General features: G+C 40.4%; 1 protein-coding gene across 1 annotated transcript in view; it reads right to left on the bottom strand.

The window, feature by feature from the left end:
• LOC118416349 (FYVE, RhoGEF and PH domain-containing protein 4-like) overlaps nucleotides 1-17,178 on the bottom strand; it is a 57,801-nt gene that overhangs the window by 39,115 nt on the left and 1,508 nt on the right. Inside the window, exon 2 of the mRNA XM_035821441.1 lies at nucleotides 6,771-6,959. Coding sequence (XP_035677334.1) covers nucleotides 6,771-6,959 — 189 coding nt within the window. The remainder of the gene's footprint in view (nucleotides 1-6,770; nucleotides 6,960-17,178) is intronic.

Here is a 17,178-nt window from a genome sequence, read left to right as displayed (position 1 = left end):
GGATGTTAGCCCATAAATGACAGCTAATGTCATAACATACATAACGTTACGCAATTTTACCAGAAAAAAAAGGGAAGGGAATGGCGTTAAAGTTAGCTAGTGTTGAATAATCGTTAATGTGACATTTTTTCCTCTTGAAAGTGGAAATACTAGTATAAGACATGCAGGATTTGCGTGAATTGGTTATATATTGTATACATGTGTAAAACCATATAATGCCCGTCCATAATTCCTAGATAAAGCTATACTCCTTCGTAGTAGGCATTGATATCTACTTTTCTAGAGGATTAGGATTCAGGTTTTCATCCGCCGACTTGATTTGGAATGACGTTGCTGGTCGTCCAGGGTGCTACTGCAGGGGCCAACAAAACCTACCGGTTGCTGACGAGCTCCTGTGTCGGAACATCGATGTCAGCCTCTCCTGGTCGTCGGACGATGGACACATGACGCAACCTTGCTGCAGGGAATCCATTCAACCTTGCAGCGATCCTAGATTTAGACACCTTTTTCTTCGCAAGTCTGAATATATTCAATATAACGTTACATTATGTATAATATAACTTTGTAAAACGATATCAAAGTTATATCTGCTCGGTCATAACCTGTATTTCTAGCTAGAATGATGCTCAATGTAACGTTATTGGTATTGATATCATATTCATAGCTACTTTTCTAGACGATATCTAGGATTCAGGTTTTCATCGTCTGGCTTCACTTGAAATGACGCTGCTGGTCGGCGGGGGTGCAGAGCCAGAGGGGTCCAACAAGACCTACCTGTTCCTAACGAACTCTTTGGAGGAACATCGCTGACGGCAGCTCCTGGTCGCCGGACAGTCGAACGAAGGAAACAATACAGGGCATTCATTCAACATTATATTATGTGTTTTAATTTGTTAACTGTATTTTGTCTGCGTATCTGTTCAAACGTGTGTGTCATATAGTTTAACTAATATTACATGTACTTCTACTACTAGTATGTAGTAAAGCATCGATAGATAATTTTGTAAGCTAGCGTAATGGGATTCGGGTTTCTTGCTTGGCGCACTGCTGATCATCGGGGTGCAACTTAGCCAAGGAGACCTACCTGTTCCTTACGGAGTTCTGTTCCTTACGGCATCGCAGACGGCAGCCCCTGGTCGTCGGACAGTCGAACGAAAGAAACAATACAGGGCATACATTAAACATTATGTGTTTAGGGTATACATTCACCTTATGTGTTTTCAATGTATTTGTTAACCGTGTTTTGTCTGCGTATCTGTTCAAAGTTCTGTTAGCGTAACTAACGTTACGTGTACATTTGTACTTCTACTATGTATTGGTAGTTGTTTTTATAAGCTGGGATAATGGGATTCGGGTTTCCATCCGTTGGTTTCCTTGGTATATTGCTGATCATCGGGGGTGCAGCTTGGCCAAGAAAACCTACCTGTTACGGAGCTCTTGGGTCGGAACATCACTGTCGGTCGCTCCTGGTCGGACAATCGACGCAACCTTACTGCAAGGAACACATTCAACCTTGCAGCGATCCTAGCTTCTGACGTCTTGGTTTGACAACTGATACAGATATAAGGCAATAACTATCATGAGCTCTTGGTTTTAAAATGTTGAAATAATAATAAAGAGTTCGTCCATATATTTGAGAAATTGTGTATTTCCAATTCATGCTGCAAGAACTGTTGAGCGGGGATTGTATGAAGGAGTACAAAAGCAAAAAAAATATACCGCTTGAAAAATAAGGAAGCTGTTAGCAACGGTGACGATCTAGCCCTAATTTAAACGAGTCGTTTATCAATTAGACACTATCGGACTAGGTGCGTCTCAGAATTATTGGTGGTGAGATTTAAAACCAGACCAGTCTAATGCAATGCTGATAATATAAACATCAACAAATGTATACTACATCATATCCCAACATATAGCGTTTAAAACCCGATCGACCATTATCTTTTCCAAATGTTGGAAATACGGTAGGTACATCACTAATATGTGCCGGTGTATGAAGAAACTCCACCTTTTGTCATCTTGGTGCCATCATGTACTTAGTATCAGTTTAAACTGCAACTGACAAAATGTAAATACGAACAACCGAACCAAAAATCTGTATGTCAAATGTTACCGCCTTTTTTTTTGTCGCCGCTGTTGGCTGTGATTGGTGACAAGTTGATTGGATCTTGAGTGTAATCGGGCACGCCCTGTGCAAGACGTACATCTGAAGACTGCCGCCATAGCTGCTGCCATGGTAACGGCACAAATAGCGGCATTTCCCATGCGGATCGGGTTACGTGCGTCCTCTACAAATTGTAGTTCTCAACTCGAAAACTTGCTACTATACAGGTTTTAGTCGTGGGGTAAAGAGTCGTTCTCACTGCAAAATTTCAGGCAGCGAAGTGGGAATAAAAAAATCACGGTGCACCAAGCAGAATGTGATTGCGAGACAGTGTTTTTCGCACGCTAATTTTGACGTCTTTACACGAACTACCCGTCGTCTTTCCTCCTTGTAAATGTAAGCACACCGAACATTGTCAACGAAGATCGTTTTATCTCGTGAAAACTCCAAGCACACCATTTGCTGACGACGATTCCTTTTTCAACCTCCTTGCCGAGATGCGAATGTGAAACGAGGATAGCCGAATATAGAAGTCTCCCCGGCTGTTTCTCAGACGGCTCTGTCACCAGTCGCCATACAGTTGCAGAGCGTTCCAAATTATGGAAGAAAAAAAAAAAAGAAAAAAAACTTTCCCGTAACTTTTATGTGGTAAAATATGAGGAAAATACTGACACATGTAGGTACGCAGATATTGACAAGATAGGAAAGTTCTAAGGCACAAAATTTGTCACCATGACGGCGTGGCTAATCATGGGTGGCATTGCAAACCAAAAGTACATTTTTACGTTGTATTTTCGTAACTTTACCAAGGACACAGGCCTGTGGTAATTTTGTGGCAGTATTACTAATAGCATTTTTGTTCATTTTGTGTGACTTTCATTGAATTTGGTACATGACAACAAAAGGTAGAGGCTAGTAGATTTGTGAGAAGCGACTACCCCGTCCGGTATGTACATGTACTCGTATATGTACTTTGCCTTTGGCGCGCCGGCTTCAAAGGAAAGGTAAACAAACCGTTATATTCTCCGCCCACCTCGCGGGCGGTCTGCATATGAATGCGGCGTGTTTCTACGGAAGTTTCGCAGAATTACGCAGTAGGAATTTGCGTTTGGCTCCTGCTTTTCGCGAAACTCGCTGCGTAACTTCGCAGAATGCCTTGCGAAATTTCGCAGAACGCACTGCGAAAGACTGCGCAACGTCTTGCGAAATTTCGCAGAACGCGCTGCGAAAGAATGCGTAACGTACTGCGAAATTTCGGAGGACGTTTCGCGCAAGTTGACGCGTATTTCGGGAGCGCCGCTGTAGACTATTAGATACCCTAGGATTTAAATATCAAGCTGAGGTCTGGTGTGGTGGAGGAAGTGGCCTGAGAAGAGGGACAGGAGTGTGTACTATTCACAATCACAATCAAAGGTCTGAGCCATTGTTACATGTTGAACTGGTTAGTGTGAACTCTAAGCTTGTGGTCAGGACAGGCTGCCGAGGAGGTGATGTCATCTGGGTCATAGCAGTGTCATTCTTGTACAGCATTTACATATTCTTTTTCCTTAGAAAGCTATGAAAGAGAGGCTCCCTGGATTGAACCCGGGCTTTACTAAACCCAATGCCATCACTGCTAGGCAAAACGGTGTGGATCAGTTGGACCGGACCTGAACCCCACTGCTACAGATTTGTAAAGAATATCAACAAACCAGGCTTCAATTTATAAATTTTTTCATGAATAAAATGAAACACATTTACATGTATGTGTATGATTTAAGTGCTACCCTGAATTTTCTTTGATTTAGCTTCCAAATGAAAAAAAAGTATATAATTCAAGATCTAATGGCTCCATTGAAATCATGCTTTTCTTCAATTACATTTACTTGTAAGTTGTATGAAAACACACCCTACATTGTGTATGATTGTGTATTCTAGTTCTAAAACTTTGCCCTACATTTGCATGTAACCCCAGGCCTGTGGTTAGGAAACTACCACTGCAGTGACATCATCACATGCACCTCCAGTGGTTTGTAGTCCCATCCTGGAGACAGGCTGTACCAGGCCAGGGTTTACTGTCGCCTAGGTGATATAAACTAACTTCTGGCTAAATCTACTCGTTCATGCAATTAACAGGAAAACGAGGCTGGCCTGCTTTCCCTTTTCAGCAAAACATGTGCACGCCATTGTAATACTCTACAACTGGATAAAAATGGAGAATTACTTCCGGACATTTTAAGTGACATCCATCACTCTTCTTCAGCGTCACTAGAATGAATCATCCTTTGACGCTGAAGAAGAGTGATGGATGTCACTCTAAATACCGTTAGTGTGAATTTTTATCCAGTTGTAGAGATTGAACTGTATTTGAATATTGTTCACCTGGATGTACATGCCAGTTCCTTAGTCTTTCTTTCATTAGAAGTACTGTACATATATGGCAATATAATTATCTTAAACCATTCAAGACTGTGCTGGAAAGGTGTAGCTCAGCAGGGTGGTTACTTTCAATCATGTTTCATCTCAAATTTCTGTCCTTTTTCAACTTGCTTGCAATATCTCTAGGACTATATTTTTGTGAAGACTAATATCAAAGTAGCCCTAGCCTCAGAAACAATAAAATTAGACTCAATAATTGGGAAAGACCTATAGTTACATTTTCAAGTACTAAAATTCAAAGTAAATATACTTTTGAAAGGCTTAGGTTATATGTAGAACTTAATTGCGCAACGTTATACTACGTTACAAAATTAACTGTTGATCATATCTGAATCCCTCCCACACCAGAGAGACAGTGCCACCGTTTGTTCTGCAGACACCCCACATGTGGAACTTGTTCAACTTTTGACCTCTGCGGCTTTCCCAAGGCCAAGGTTGATCCCACTTCAGGAAGCCGTGGATCCCATGACCCTGTTGACCTTGAAAAATGCTAGCAACAGTATTACTATTAGGAACGTTCTAACTTGAAAGTTCATCTGTGTTGGTAGAAGTCATTCTTGAACTAGTTAAACTGTGATTCTCAACACAAAAATCGGACTCACCAATTTTTGTGTTGGAAATTACAGTTTAACTAGTTCAATAACGAACATTTTACTTTGGATGAAACAAAAATTGAAGTTTGGATATACTTATATACTTTTGATGAAGATCCTAATAAACTTTGACAAAAAAATCTTGATTGTTGTGATCCCAAACAGATTTAGTACCACCAAGCAATTAATTTCCAAGCAGATTCCTTAATGGCATTAGATAGCCAAGGAGTATAGCCAGCCAAAGGGAGTCAGACTGGCATACTGGTATAGGGAGGTAGGTGGCTGACCTCTTATGGCAGGCTATACTCCTTGGCCAGCTTTGATACTATCTTATGCCACCAGGAATCTGCTTGGAGATCACCAAACAGTACCACAAAATACTTGACAGGGTATCACAGTTTCCAGAGGGCAGAGACTGTCTGACCCTCATCAGAGGTCAGCCTCCTTATCCAGTTATGCTGTATCCAGATCTTGTTATCTGGAGGTCTTGTAAAACTGAGATAAGCAGGGATGGAGAGTCTTAGGTTACATGTCTGGGATTTGGGCTTCAGTTGAGAATTTGAAACTTAACTCCTTCTTTGTTGGTTTTTCATTTTTGCCAGAATCAGGCAATGAAGACTTGTAACATTTAAGAGTATCTTCTTTCTTTGCATGAACCCTTATGCATATCAAATTCAGATGGAGCTTCATTGCTAAAAAACTACAACTACAAGACAAAGTTTGGGCGTGTTGAATTTACGTTATGCAGAGAGAATCTCAAACTTTCAAAGTTTCTTGAAGTTTACTTGAAGGAAACCTTCTTGGCTTGTCCTTTTTCTGACAACAGTGCTTGAGAAGTAACACTATACAACACAAAAGTCAAACTTGGTCACATCACCGCGGGTGTTCAGGACCCACCCATCACCATACAGGCACATTGTGGTATTTATTTGTATGCAGGTCAAGTTAGTTGGAAATCATGTGACTTTCACTTAAAGAATTTTCCCTAAATTCCTTATAAATGCATTTTGTGTCTACATTTCTGTAAAGAAGGGAAACTGGATTTGTTCTAATTAAGCAGCAACTGAGCAAGCCTGCTGTCCTTAATCAGTGGGCGGTGTAAACAAACAGGTCCCAAAGTTGGAGCGTGACAAAAATGGCAACAAAAACACAGGAAGCAGCCTCACAGACTGATGGAGCAAACTTGGAGACAGTCGATAGAGAGAAGAGACGTGATTGTATGAAAAGAACGATTCCCAATAGAAAGGAAATCTCAGATTGTCTCAGTCAGTGTGAAAAGTGACATCAAACTTCAAGTGTGTGGCCTCACCAGTGAGGACCAACTGGACAAAGCTACCTGGAAATGCAGTGTAAAGATCAGGGCTGTCTCCACTTTCCTTAACTCACTGTTTGGGAAACCATATTGTTCATTTTCCTTGCTAAATGTATCATTTTTATATCCACAACATTTTTGGGTCAGTTGGGGTAATATTTTTTCCTGTACCAACAAGCAAATTTCAGTCCTGGGATGGAGGGACGGGTCCTGGAGACAGTCCTGGAAAAGACTGTAAGCCGACTGCTGGCAATCCGTGTTAGGAACCCATGTAGCAGTGTAGCAGTATTACGAAATCCTGGCTACTACTAAAATGTACTTGACCACTACCTAATGTACTGACCTGACGATTGCGCCTCCGCTACGCAGCTGTTCTGAATGGCGCCGGATTCCGTCCGGGTGCGAAAGTCGGCGCAGGTGCTAGCGCGCTTCCTCTCGGCGAAGTACGCGGCCTTCTCGGCGATGCGCTGCTTCTTAAGATGGTCGAGACTGGCGTGTCGGCTGGCCCTTTCCTTCTCGGGAGGGCTGGACACTGAAGGAACAAGATAAATCTGGACTGTGCCATCAGGAAAACACAACAGGGGTGCCTAAATCTTCAAAATCCTTTACACTCAACATCTTGCAAACAATCATCACTTTTCCTTGCATCATTTTTATACCAACTTCCTACAAACTCGGCATGTGTAACTTTTAAAAGGTTAAAAGGTTATGAAATAGGGTGACTATAATCCCACGGACACCCCCATGTGAAAGTGTGAGAGTCCGAAGAGAAGGGAGAGGATATCCTGAGTCCATGTGTGAGGCCAGACCATGAATGATGTCAGACGGTGTCATGTGATACAGACCTACACACTGCCTTCATTTCCTCCCTCCCTACAGCAGTGCCATGCCCAGGAGGATCCTCGGTAGGAAACCACCAAACTTTGTTCCAAAGATTGGAGTACTGGTAACCTTTGCCAAGATGGTTGACAGTTATTGATGCCATTCGTAACTTGCAAGTTTGCTGACAGCATTTTATAAGCGTATATTATACCCACAGATCAATGTTGTTGCAGAATCTTTTCTTTATTATGATGTTTGTCAGAAATGTATCATGTCTATATCACACTGTAGGTCAGGAAACGAAGAACAGGATCAATTGTGGGTCTGCTGGCAACTTGCTATGGTACTGCAGCAGAGCTTTACTTCTGACCATGCAATTGCAAGTTTTCGGTCACTTTACAAATTGAACAAGAATGCAAATCTATGTTGTAAATTATGTTGAAACTTGACAATAGGATTTTGACATTGCCCTTTGGCTAGGATTCATTCATTCCTCCATTTACTCATTCATTCATTTGTTCAATTCAAGGACCCTGGATGCAACTGGTGTTCATTTTTTGTCATCTTTTCTACTAGTACTTGACTTTTTGTCATCTTTTCTAGTACTCTACTAGTAACTTAATCTAAGAACACTTTGGTGTTCTACATGGAAAAACTTGTTTGTTGTAGGAGAAGTCCCATGTACATGTTGGAGCTTGGCTGGAGTACATGTGTTATCTGTAAGTAATTGACCCCAATGACATGTCCCTGGTGAGGTTTGACCTAAAGGCCAGGTGGGCCCACCAAAACTAGTCACCCTCCTGGAAACTTCAAAACATCACATGCAGAACTTTGCTCCACTGCCCTTTCTGAAAACCAATGTTTTGACAAGTCCCAATTCACCACTGCACCACACATTATTTTATAATCATGGCATCACATGTAGTTTTAGCACCGTAACTTACAAACAAGTTGATGACAAAATCTGAACTTTTTCCCAATCCCCTTGAATGATTCACTTTTCTTAGACAAGCAGACATACACCGTACCTGTACAACATTACACTTGGGGAGCGCACCATATGTCTGGTTTGCTGTGCGTAATTCCCTATATATACAGAAATATTGCATCTCAAAAGTTGTCCAAGTATCACAGGGCTTGAAATTCATTTTGGGGATTAGGTGCACTGGTGCTAATCTCGAAGCAGATCCTACGGTAGCATAAGATACTGTAAATGCAGAAATGTATTTTAATCCACCGCGAAAAGTCATTTTCCCCCCTACCTCGAAATTAAATCCCCGCGAACTTAAATGCATTTACAGTAGTATCAAAAGCTGGCAGAGGAGTGAAGCCTGCCTAGGAGTGTGTTTCGCTACATGGCAAATGGACACCTCTTGGCTGACTACACTCCTTGGCCAGTTTGGTGCTATTTTATGCCATTGAAGGATCTGCTTGGAGATTACACTGGTGTACCCAGCTTAAAAAATTAGGTGCACCAAATTTTTTTATAATTAACTAATTAACTAAAATAATTAAGAGCTATAAAGGCTAGGCAGATCCTGTATGGGGTGAGGGGTGGGTGAAGGTCTCCAGATTATCCAAGAAACTTTGATCTTGTCCAGATCCTCTGATCGAGGACGTCCGTTTCCAGAGGACAAGGGGGGTCGTAAATACCGTCCCTGTCTGTCGCACGCGAGATGTCTTTCTCCTACATGTAACTCCCTTGATGTAACTCTTAAAGTTAAGTTAAACCCTTCCCGCGCCAAGGGCAGTGCCCATTTCTGGCGCATAGGGCGGTGCCCATCTCTGTTTCCTTAGCCCTGGGCCACACACAACGCAATCACTACAGCAGGGGGCTAGTCCACTGGTAGTGACGTGTGTTCAACTTCCATACTCTTTCCCGAATGCTGAGTGCTAAGCAGAGAAAGCAGCATGTACCATTTTTATAGTCTTTGGTATGACTCGGCCGGAATCGAACTCATGACCTTCCGAATGCAAGGCGAACACTCTACCCTCTACACTGCACTAGGCCATTGCACCGGCTAATTGCACCCTCTACCCACTAGGCCATTGCACCGGATGTAACTCTTAGCTGTAGACTTATTCATGGCAGTGACCCCAAACAGGGGACTGTATTTGAATACTGACCAATGTTACAGGAAGTACATACCGGGGTACCACTACTTTGTATTCAACTACTGTTATACTGAAACGCATGAGGGGCTAGTAGAACAGAAAGAAACGATATATACAAATATCCTGACCGACCCGGGAATCGAACTTGGGACATCTGAATCACAACACCAGCAGCCTAACTGATCGAGCCAAAAGCCTGACAGGCGTTTGGCATGGTCAGTTAGTGCTACTTGAACCCCCACTGTTAGTAAGTGTTACAATATTGTTATAGATGAGTATCCTGTCCTTGTCAAATCCAATTTGTACAGTTTAACTTGTTCTGTTAGGCAACAGTGTTGTTCACATCAAAATAGGATTTTAAAATGCCAGAAGTTGGATGCAGCGAAATGGGCCAGTGTTTTGATCAAGCATTGCTAATTTACATGTTTTCACAGTTTTCATTAGGTCCAGGTTCAGGTCCAGACCTGATCTTTTGGACCTGGAACGGGCCTTGACTTTGATTTTCCTGTATCCACCGTGACCCTACTTTAACTCACTGGTATTGATTTTGAGAACTTAGAGCAAACTATGGTAGATAGGCCTCTACGGAGTAAAATATGTACTAGTCTGGTCCCGACTTCTGATCATTGATGTATGTATGTGGCCCTACTGAGGACGTTGTCAAGAATACCTGAAAGCTTGAGTTATTGAGAAGAGGATGAATAAGAAGTTCCCATGGAGGATCTTGTCTCAGCAGATGGTCCTTATTGCCTTATCAAGCAGACTGGCTTAGGATAAACCTCCAAACCATGTAAGGGCTCTAGCAGGTATTCAAAGTATCCCTGTAATGTTACAAGCCTGTAGGGATTTTTATCATCTTATACATTGACAATGACATGTATCTAAAATGACGTACACGTACTTTGACTGGCTCACTGAAAGCAGGTTGGCTAAATTGCCTCCAAAGAAGAAGTCAAACCTCCCAGTAAACAATGTAGAATCATGTAATACTATATAGATAGCTGTATAGACACTTCTTACTTTTTACTGTCTGTACCCTTGCAGTTAGCCTTCGGGCATGAATTTGCAAATAAATAAATAAATTAATTAATTAAACGGACTTTCCATTGGCCTTGTTTCTTAGATCATAACTTATATACGTAACATATCATCTGTCCCAAGTAACTATCTATAGCTGTTTCTCCTGAGCAAGATGTAGGAATCAATGTCAAATACCAATAACTTTAAGGTCCAAGCAGATGGTGGGAGAAAATATAGGTTTAATACTAATATCATAATAAAAGTAGCATTTTCTATACTACATGTATAGTATATCTTCAGTAAATCTCATAGATCATACAGAAGGGTACCAGAATGTTGAATTGATTGACCAACACCATCTTTCTAAATGTTACCCCTCCCCCTAAACAAGACCCCATGGCATGGGCATGTAATGGATAAACAAACACATCAGTTCCACTAATCCCTGTGGGTCCTTCATTAGTAACACCAGATGCCCCCCTCCCCATGGTATGTGTCAACAGTAGCAGTAGGGGGGAGGTGTACCAGAGGGAACAGTCTGTGACCTACTTTCCTCTACAGCAGCTCAGACCAATTATAACTATGGATAGATTAACAGTTTTTTTTTTAGCTATGAATATGAAATATTGACCCTTTTGTGAGTCAGTGACCCAGTCTTACTAAAAAAATTTCACACTTGTAGACATTGCACAAAACTGACGTGACCTCAAAAACTAAGGAACTTATAATATTAAAACTCACTCACTCATTATGCCATGCGATACCTGGGTTAGTAAAATACAACCAATTTTTCAACCAATATTTGCTGTATATTTCAACATTTGCAGTACAAAATTTCACTCCTTTTGTCCCCAAAAATCTGAACATTCAGTTTTTTTAATGAATTATGCAGCTCCCCCTAACATTCAGGGCACAAACTGCATGTGCTTCAAAATGAATGAATTGGAAGTATTGAAAGTTATTGGTATTTCACAAATCCCAGCGATGTACACCACGGTATGAAATACCCATCTGCAACCTGCAATGAAGAGAAAGTTTGTGCTTGCAAAAGATGTTTTGAAATGCAGATAACTTTTTTTTTCAAGCTAATATATACTCCAAGCAGAGGTTAGGCTCTGGCAGTCTAATTTTAGGCATTTTCTTTCCATTGATAATGATGATGAAATGGTTTATTGGATTAAAACTGTTGCAGCCTTACGGCTGAATTGCAATTCTGTACAATGTTCATTTCACATATACGTACATATGTATATATACAACATATTAAATACGCTTCACTGACCTGTCGGATTCCTTAAAAAAAAAACACTACAAGTTTTCATTGAGGAGTCTGACGCAATAGGGGAGAGTGCTGTTACTAAACCGGGACGTCCTACATTTGAAACTGGTGTAGCTGACATTATTTCTTAAAGTTCTATTGTGGACATCCCCCCGCCGCAATGGGAGCCATGAACTGTATCTGCTAGAGTTCGCAAGAGATTGCGCATATCTAAGACATAGGATGTCCGCTTCTAGAGTCCAGACGACTGAGGCCTGTTATGCGCAGAGCAGACTCATAGGTGACGTACTCTGGTCCCAGTATGATCCTCAGGGCTCTCTTCTGGACGCGCTCAATCTTCGCTGATAAATCTTATTTTGTTAGGTTTGTAATTTGCTTTCAGACAAAAAAAAAAACTCACAAAGTAGAAAGCCAGATATAGACACCTAAAATAACGTCAAAATCCAGCCGGAGTCTAACCTCTGCTTGGAGAGAACTTCAGGTCTCGAGTGATTTGAGTACACACTGTGACAGGAATATGGATAATGTCAAAAACCTTTATTGCTGTAATGCATCTAAATTCGCAGGGATTTGATTTCGCAGTAGCGAGAAAAAGTACTTTTCGCTTTGGTTCTAAGTTCACGGCAGCACCATGCACCGTAGTCTCTTACTGGCATGGAAAAATATTCGCAGTGGTTTAAAGTTTACAGTGAAGCGGCCACCGCGAAACTGCGAATATTAGTATTACACCACCGTGAAAGTTTCTCCATTTACAGTAATGTCCAAAACCTTTATTATTCCATTTCCAGATCATCCCTATCAGTGACTCAGCTGTAACAACAGCACCCCAATCCCAGGCAGCCAATAGCTCCCATGGGCCTCGCTTACCCCAGACCCAGGTATCAATAATTCACATGGAACAGGCGTCAGCATCAACCCAGAATTCTAAGTACCTCAGCATGGCTGCGAGGTTACAGTGCAGTCATGTAACGTTATCTTGTAAGGAATCTGGGATTTTACAGATAAAGCAATGATCATGATTGACAGTCAGATTTGGTTCACTTTCAGTATAAACAGCATAAACAGGTCGGAAAATACAGAATGTATAATTATGTAGTATCTATCAACCACCAGTTTGTCAAGAAAATTGGTGCAAGAATACCAAAAATTGGCCAAGATACATGTATGTTAGCCTGGTATCCAAACATAATCTTATAACAGTTGCTATGTCTCAGCCTCTCATATTTGCAAAAGATGATGAGACAGACTGGCCTGCTGTAACATACTATTATAAGGGTTGGATTGTGGCTAAAAATATATATATTATTAAAGTATAATGGAAAGCCCTAGATCATAGCTGGCTTATGTCTAACTATATTCAAGGCTGATCCAATTGGCCCTGATACTTTATGGGATTAACGTTACATTACTTATTAATGGTACACGCTACTTACTTCATACTTGGTAAGGTCGACTTCTCACACATGTACATGTACATGTATGATGAGCTGTTGTATACAAATGTATGTGCCTGCAGGGAGACCTTCCTCTTTTTCCTGCTACGACATCAAAGGTGATGAAGTACATGTAAAACATGCGTGCGCTGCATATATGTTGTACTTTGGCCGATAAGCCGACCCGCAGGGTAACCTCATTGGCAGAACAATTGAACTTTGTAAGCTTCCGTGTAGAACCACTTCAGGGTCAACACTTGCCCTTGAGCTGTCCTTCCTAATATTCTCTTTCTGCTCTGAATATAGCTGTGTGCCCACAATAGCTACACATACTTGTACTTATGACGATCATGTACTGTGAATGTAAACCGTGCTATTGATGCCAATGGCCAATTTATTGCCACTGTTCTCTGACATACTAAACTGAAAATTTAGCAAGAGAACAAGAAGGAAAGAGAGGGCTGGGAGGAAAACATGTCTGATATGTACCTGTCATTTGAATATACAATTCAGTGTCTTTTCATCATATTTCCATACAAATTGGCATATATTATGATTTATTTCAAGGGCCGTGCTGTGTGGCCCAGGGCTACAGAAGCAGAGATAAGCACCGCCCCATGCACCATTTGGTGTTGGAAAGACTTTAACTTAAATTTCTAAGTATCATTGTCTTCACTTGGAAGTTGGAAGCTGGTAACTATACTGTACTACACTATGCATAACTTTGTCATGTAATCACTAGACCAACACTACACCAACATTTTGGTAAGACAGTTCCCCTGACACCAGGGTGTGTGTGTGTGACCCAGCTGCTCAAATAACCTAATCATGATCACCAAACACTTTACTGTTCACACTCAGGAGGGGCGCATATTGCACCAAACACAACCACTTCAACCTGACAGGAGTTTGTAGTTCCTGATTCATCCTGATTCAGAAACGATCGTCTCATTTAAACCAAGCAAAGGGAGGTTCCCAACTGTGACCAAAGTGGTTTCCAATTGACCAACGCAATTATTCCTGCTTTCATGCACATGCAAAATTACGATTTCAAGTGACACATCCAGTAATGGGCTTTCCATGAATCAAGGGACTCTGAGAGGTGTGCATTGTAGCTTGGTGTATTAGCATTTGTCATAGATGATGAAAGTACACGTTTGTTATGTTTTTTCTCAGTTTTGCAAATTTTTACTGTTGATGTCTTCTTATAACATTTTACTTCCTTTTGTCATTCATTGGCTGTGTGATAAGACGTTAGAAAAATAGGAAAATGGTATTATTGCTACTTTTCGAAAAAACTTAAAAATTAAAAAAAAACTACAAGGGAAAAATGATAAAGCAATGAAGTGGCCACCGTGAAACTGCGACTATAAAACCATGACTGCGAACATTTTTGCATTTACAGCATGTCCTTCCAGTAGGACTCGGAGAGTATTTTGAAGGCTAGCAGGGGCCTCAGCTAGCTTACATACAATCTCTAAAGTAGAAGATGTGAGGATCCTGGTTATTCCCTGCATTTTTTTTATGCCTGTTTTTTGCAACATTTAGTTTTTAGTGCTCTTAACTAGTCTAGGGTTTGTATTATGATGCTGGGAATACTGCATGTTTCAAAAATAGAATGACACAATCAAACATTTACGAGAATGAGACAGATGCCGGGATCCTTACTCACGCTTGAAGATTGATCTTGCCAACATGCTTCAATCAAATTAATGGGGTCTTGTCTCAAGGAACAAATGATGTCTGATTTATCTACTAACTATACACCGGTAGTCATGAAAATTACAGACAGTGTCGACTTTTGTTGCAATAAATTATGCAGGATGCGAGTTCTCAACTGCCCTGCCATAACACAACACCTCACATTATCAGTTCCTTGCAAAATCAATCACCATAAAATTCATTACTGCAACAGTCCGCTGCAATAGACAATAACCGTTCAAAGTGCAATCCATCAATCACTGCTGTCAGGGATAAGAGAAAAGATAGACTTCCCCATAGACATACCACTGATATAAGTTATAACACTTTGTATTCTTATAATAAGTTATATTCAAATCACCTGTGATGGAAATTGACAGTACTGTATATTAGAGATTTTTTATACACTTTTCCTCTGCAACAGACCTGAGTCAGCTTACAGATGTGCCCTATGTGGCAGAGACTGTCACTCTCGTATAGGACTGTTTGGCCACAGGCGACGCTGTAGGGCTGATGTCAATTAGGATTTTATCATCGTCAATATTGACCGATAGAGGCCATATATAAGTACTTAAGCCAACAAGTTTTATTAGTTTTTAGTGTTTTGACTATTGCCAAATTGCAAGTTGCTTTTTTATTTTTTCCTCAATAATTTTTCATGTGCCAATTGCACTGCAGGAGATGGCAGGTGGTTATTTTTAGCCATGATTAGAAAAATGAATATTTCAGTAAATGTGTAGGTGTAATCACACAACTGTGACCCAGACAAACATGCCAATAATTATATTCATATCCAAGGCAGCATATAAACTACTAGTAGCAAGATGTGAAAGTACACATTTATTTTTATTCTAAGTCTGACAATAAAAAGCATTCACTGTGGGGTTGAGTGTGATGTACTTATTTTGATTTTCAAACAATGTTCATTGCCACTGTGTGCCTTCAATGCTAGTGTTTTATAGAACAGCTTTGAACTTGAAGGCCTAATTATTACAGAAACACAAATGTCCATTTAGAAGATAAGAAAACAAAGTCTTTGAAATCTGACTGTACTGTATTTCTATTTTTCTAAATTTCAACATGCAGTTATCTATACCATCAACAGTACATGTCAGAGTCAAAATGGCATTAATTACGAGCTGCATGAAATTGGCTGGATTATTTACTTATGCAGATTGTATCAGCAATTTTCAGCCTGGCTGTAATTATAAGATCAGGGTCAACTCACGATTAAAAAAAAGTATCCAGGGGAACTGAAGGATAAAATAATTCTACCCTAAGGCCCAACCTGAGGACCTGAGCCCCTTATATCCTATAATTTTGTACAATATGTATTCAAGGTTTCCTGATTTATTCAACCTTATTCATACCTTATTATTCTGATATTATAGTTTGTTTTCATATCTAATACCATCGTTCATACACACCCTCATGCATACTTAGTCTAGAGCAAATACAACAGTGAATACCCTATTGACCCCGGAAACTAGTACGATTAGGTACAAGGTACAACTGTGTTTAAGGTACCCCTCCCACTTTAAAAACAAACAAACTGCCCTCCCCATAGTTCAACAAAATATGGGATTGGGAGCTTGAAACACTTCTTGTCATTTTACATGACTGTACATTTTGATAAAATTGAGCTTTAGTCATTGAGAAATTATTTGGTCCTTCTACATCTGCTTGGAGATTCCCCCCTCCCATTCTGTGTGTGTACTGAGTATCAGGCTGTGCCATGCCTGAATTTATGGACCTATCCAATACCAGAGAGAACCTGTAGCTGGGTACTATTGATGACACAGGGGCGCAAGCTGTGCTGATAAAACTGGGTGTGAGGGGAATAATCATGAGTGGCATGGTAGGAGGGCAGGAAGGGGGTTCTAAAAAATTAGTTTTTTTTTTCCTCCAAATGAGTTTTTCCCTGCAAATAAAAGATGATTTTTTTTTGCAACTAAAATTCTTCAGCTAGAATTGCATTAAAATGCTAGAATTTTACAAAATGAGTCAGTGAGTCATAACGACACAGAATCTGATACTGCTTAGTAAGTAGTTATCTGCTTTTAATTTTTTAAGGGTCCACAAAATTATAATTTGCCACATTTTCTACCATTGATGTGGCATATTCAAGTGTTCAAATGTAAAAAGCTGGTTGCAGGTTGGTAGTTATCACTATGATGTATGAATGATTATGTATATTGAAACTAGAGTCAAGTCTCTTTCATGTGCATCTTCATTTCCTACGTTGCCATCAATAAAAAATTACTAGTCATACCGGGAACTATTTTTAGATTGCACAAAATAACAAGGAAGCAAATTAAATATCAATGCCATTAAGGTGACAGAATACAGGCCCAGGCTTAATAACACAATTTGTACTCCAA

The sequence above is a fragment of the Branchiostoma floridae genome, chromosome 5, assembly GCF_000003815.2.
Source record: "Branchiostoma floridae strain S238N-H82 chromosome 5, Bfl_VNyyK, whole genome shotgun sequence".
Classification (NCBI taxonomy): domain Eukaryota; kingdom Metazoa; phylum Chordata; class Leptocardii; order Amphioxiformes; family Branchiostomatidae; genus Branchiostoma; species Branchiostoma floridae.
The sequence above is the reverse complement of the archived record's forward strand: the minus strand, read 5'-3'. Positions and strand labels throughout refer to the sequence as shown.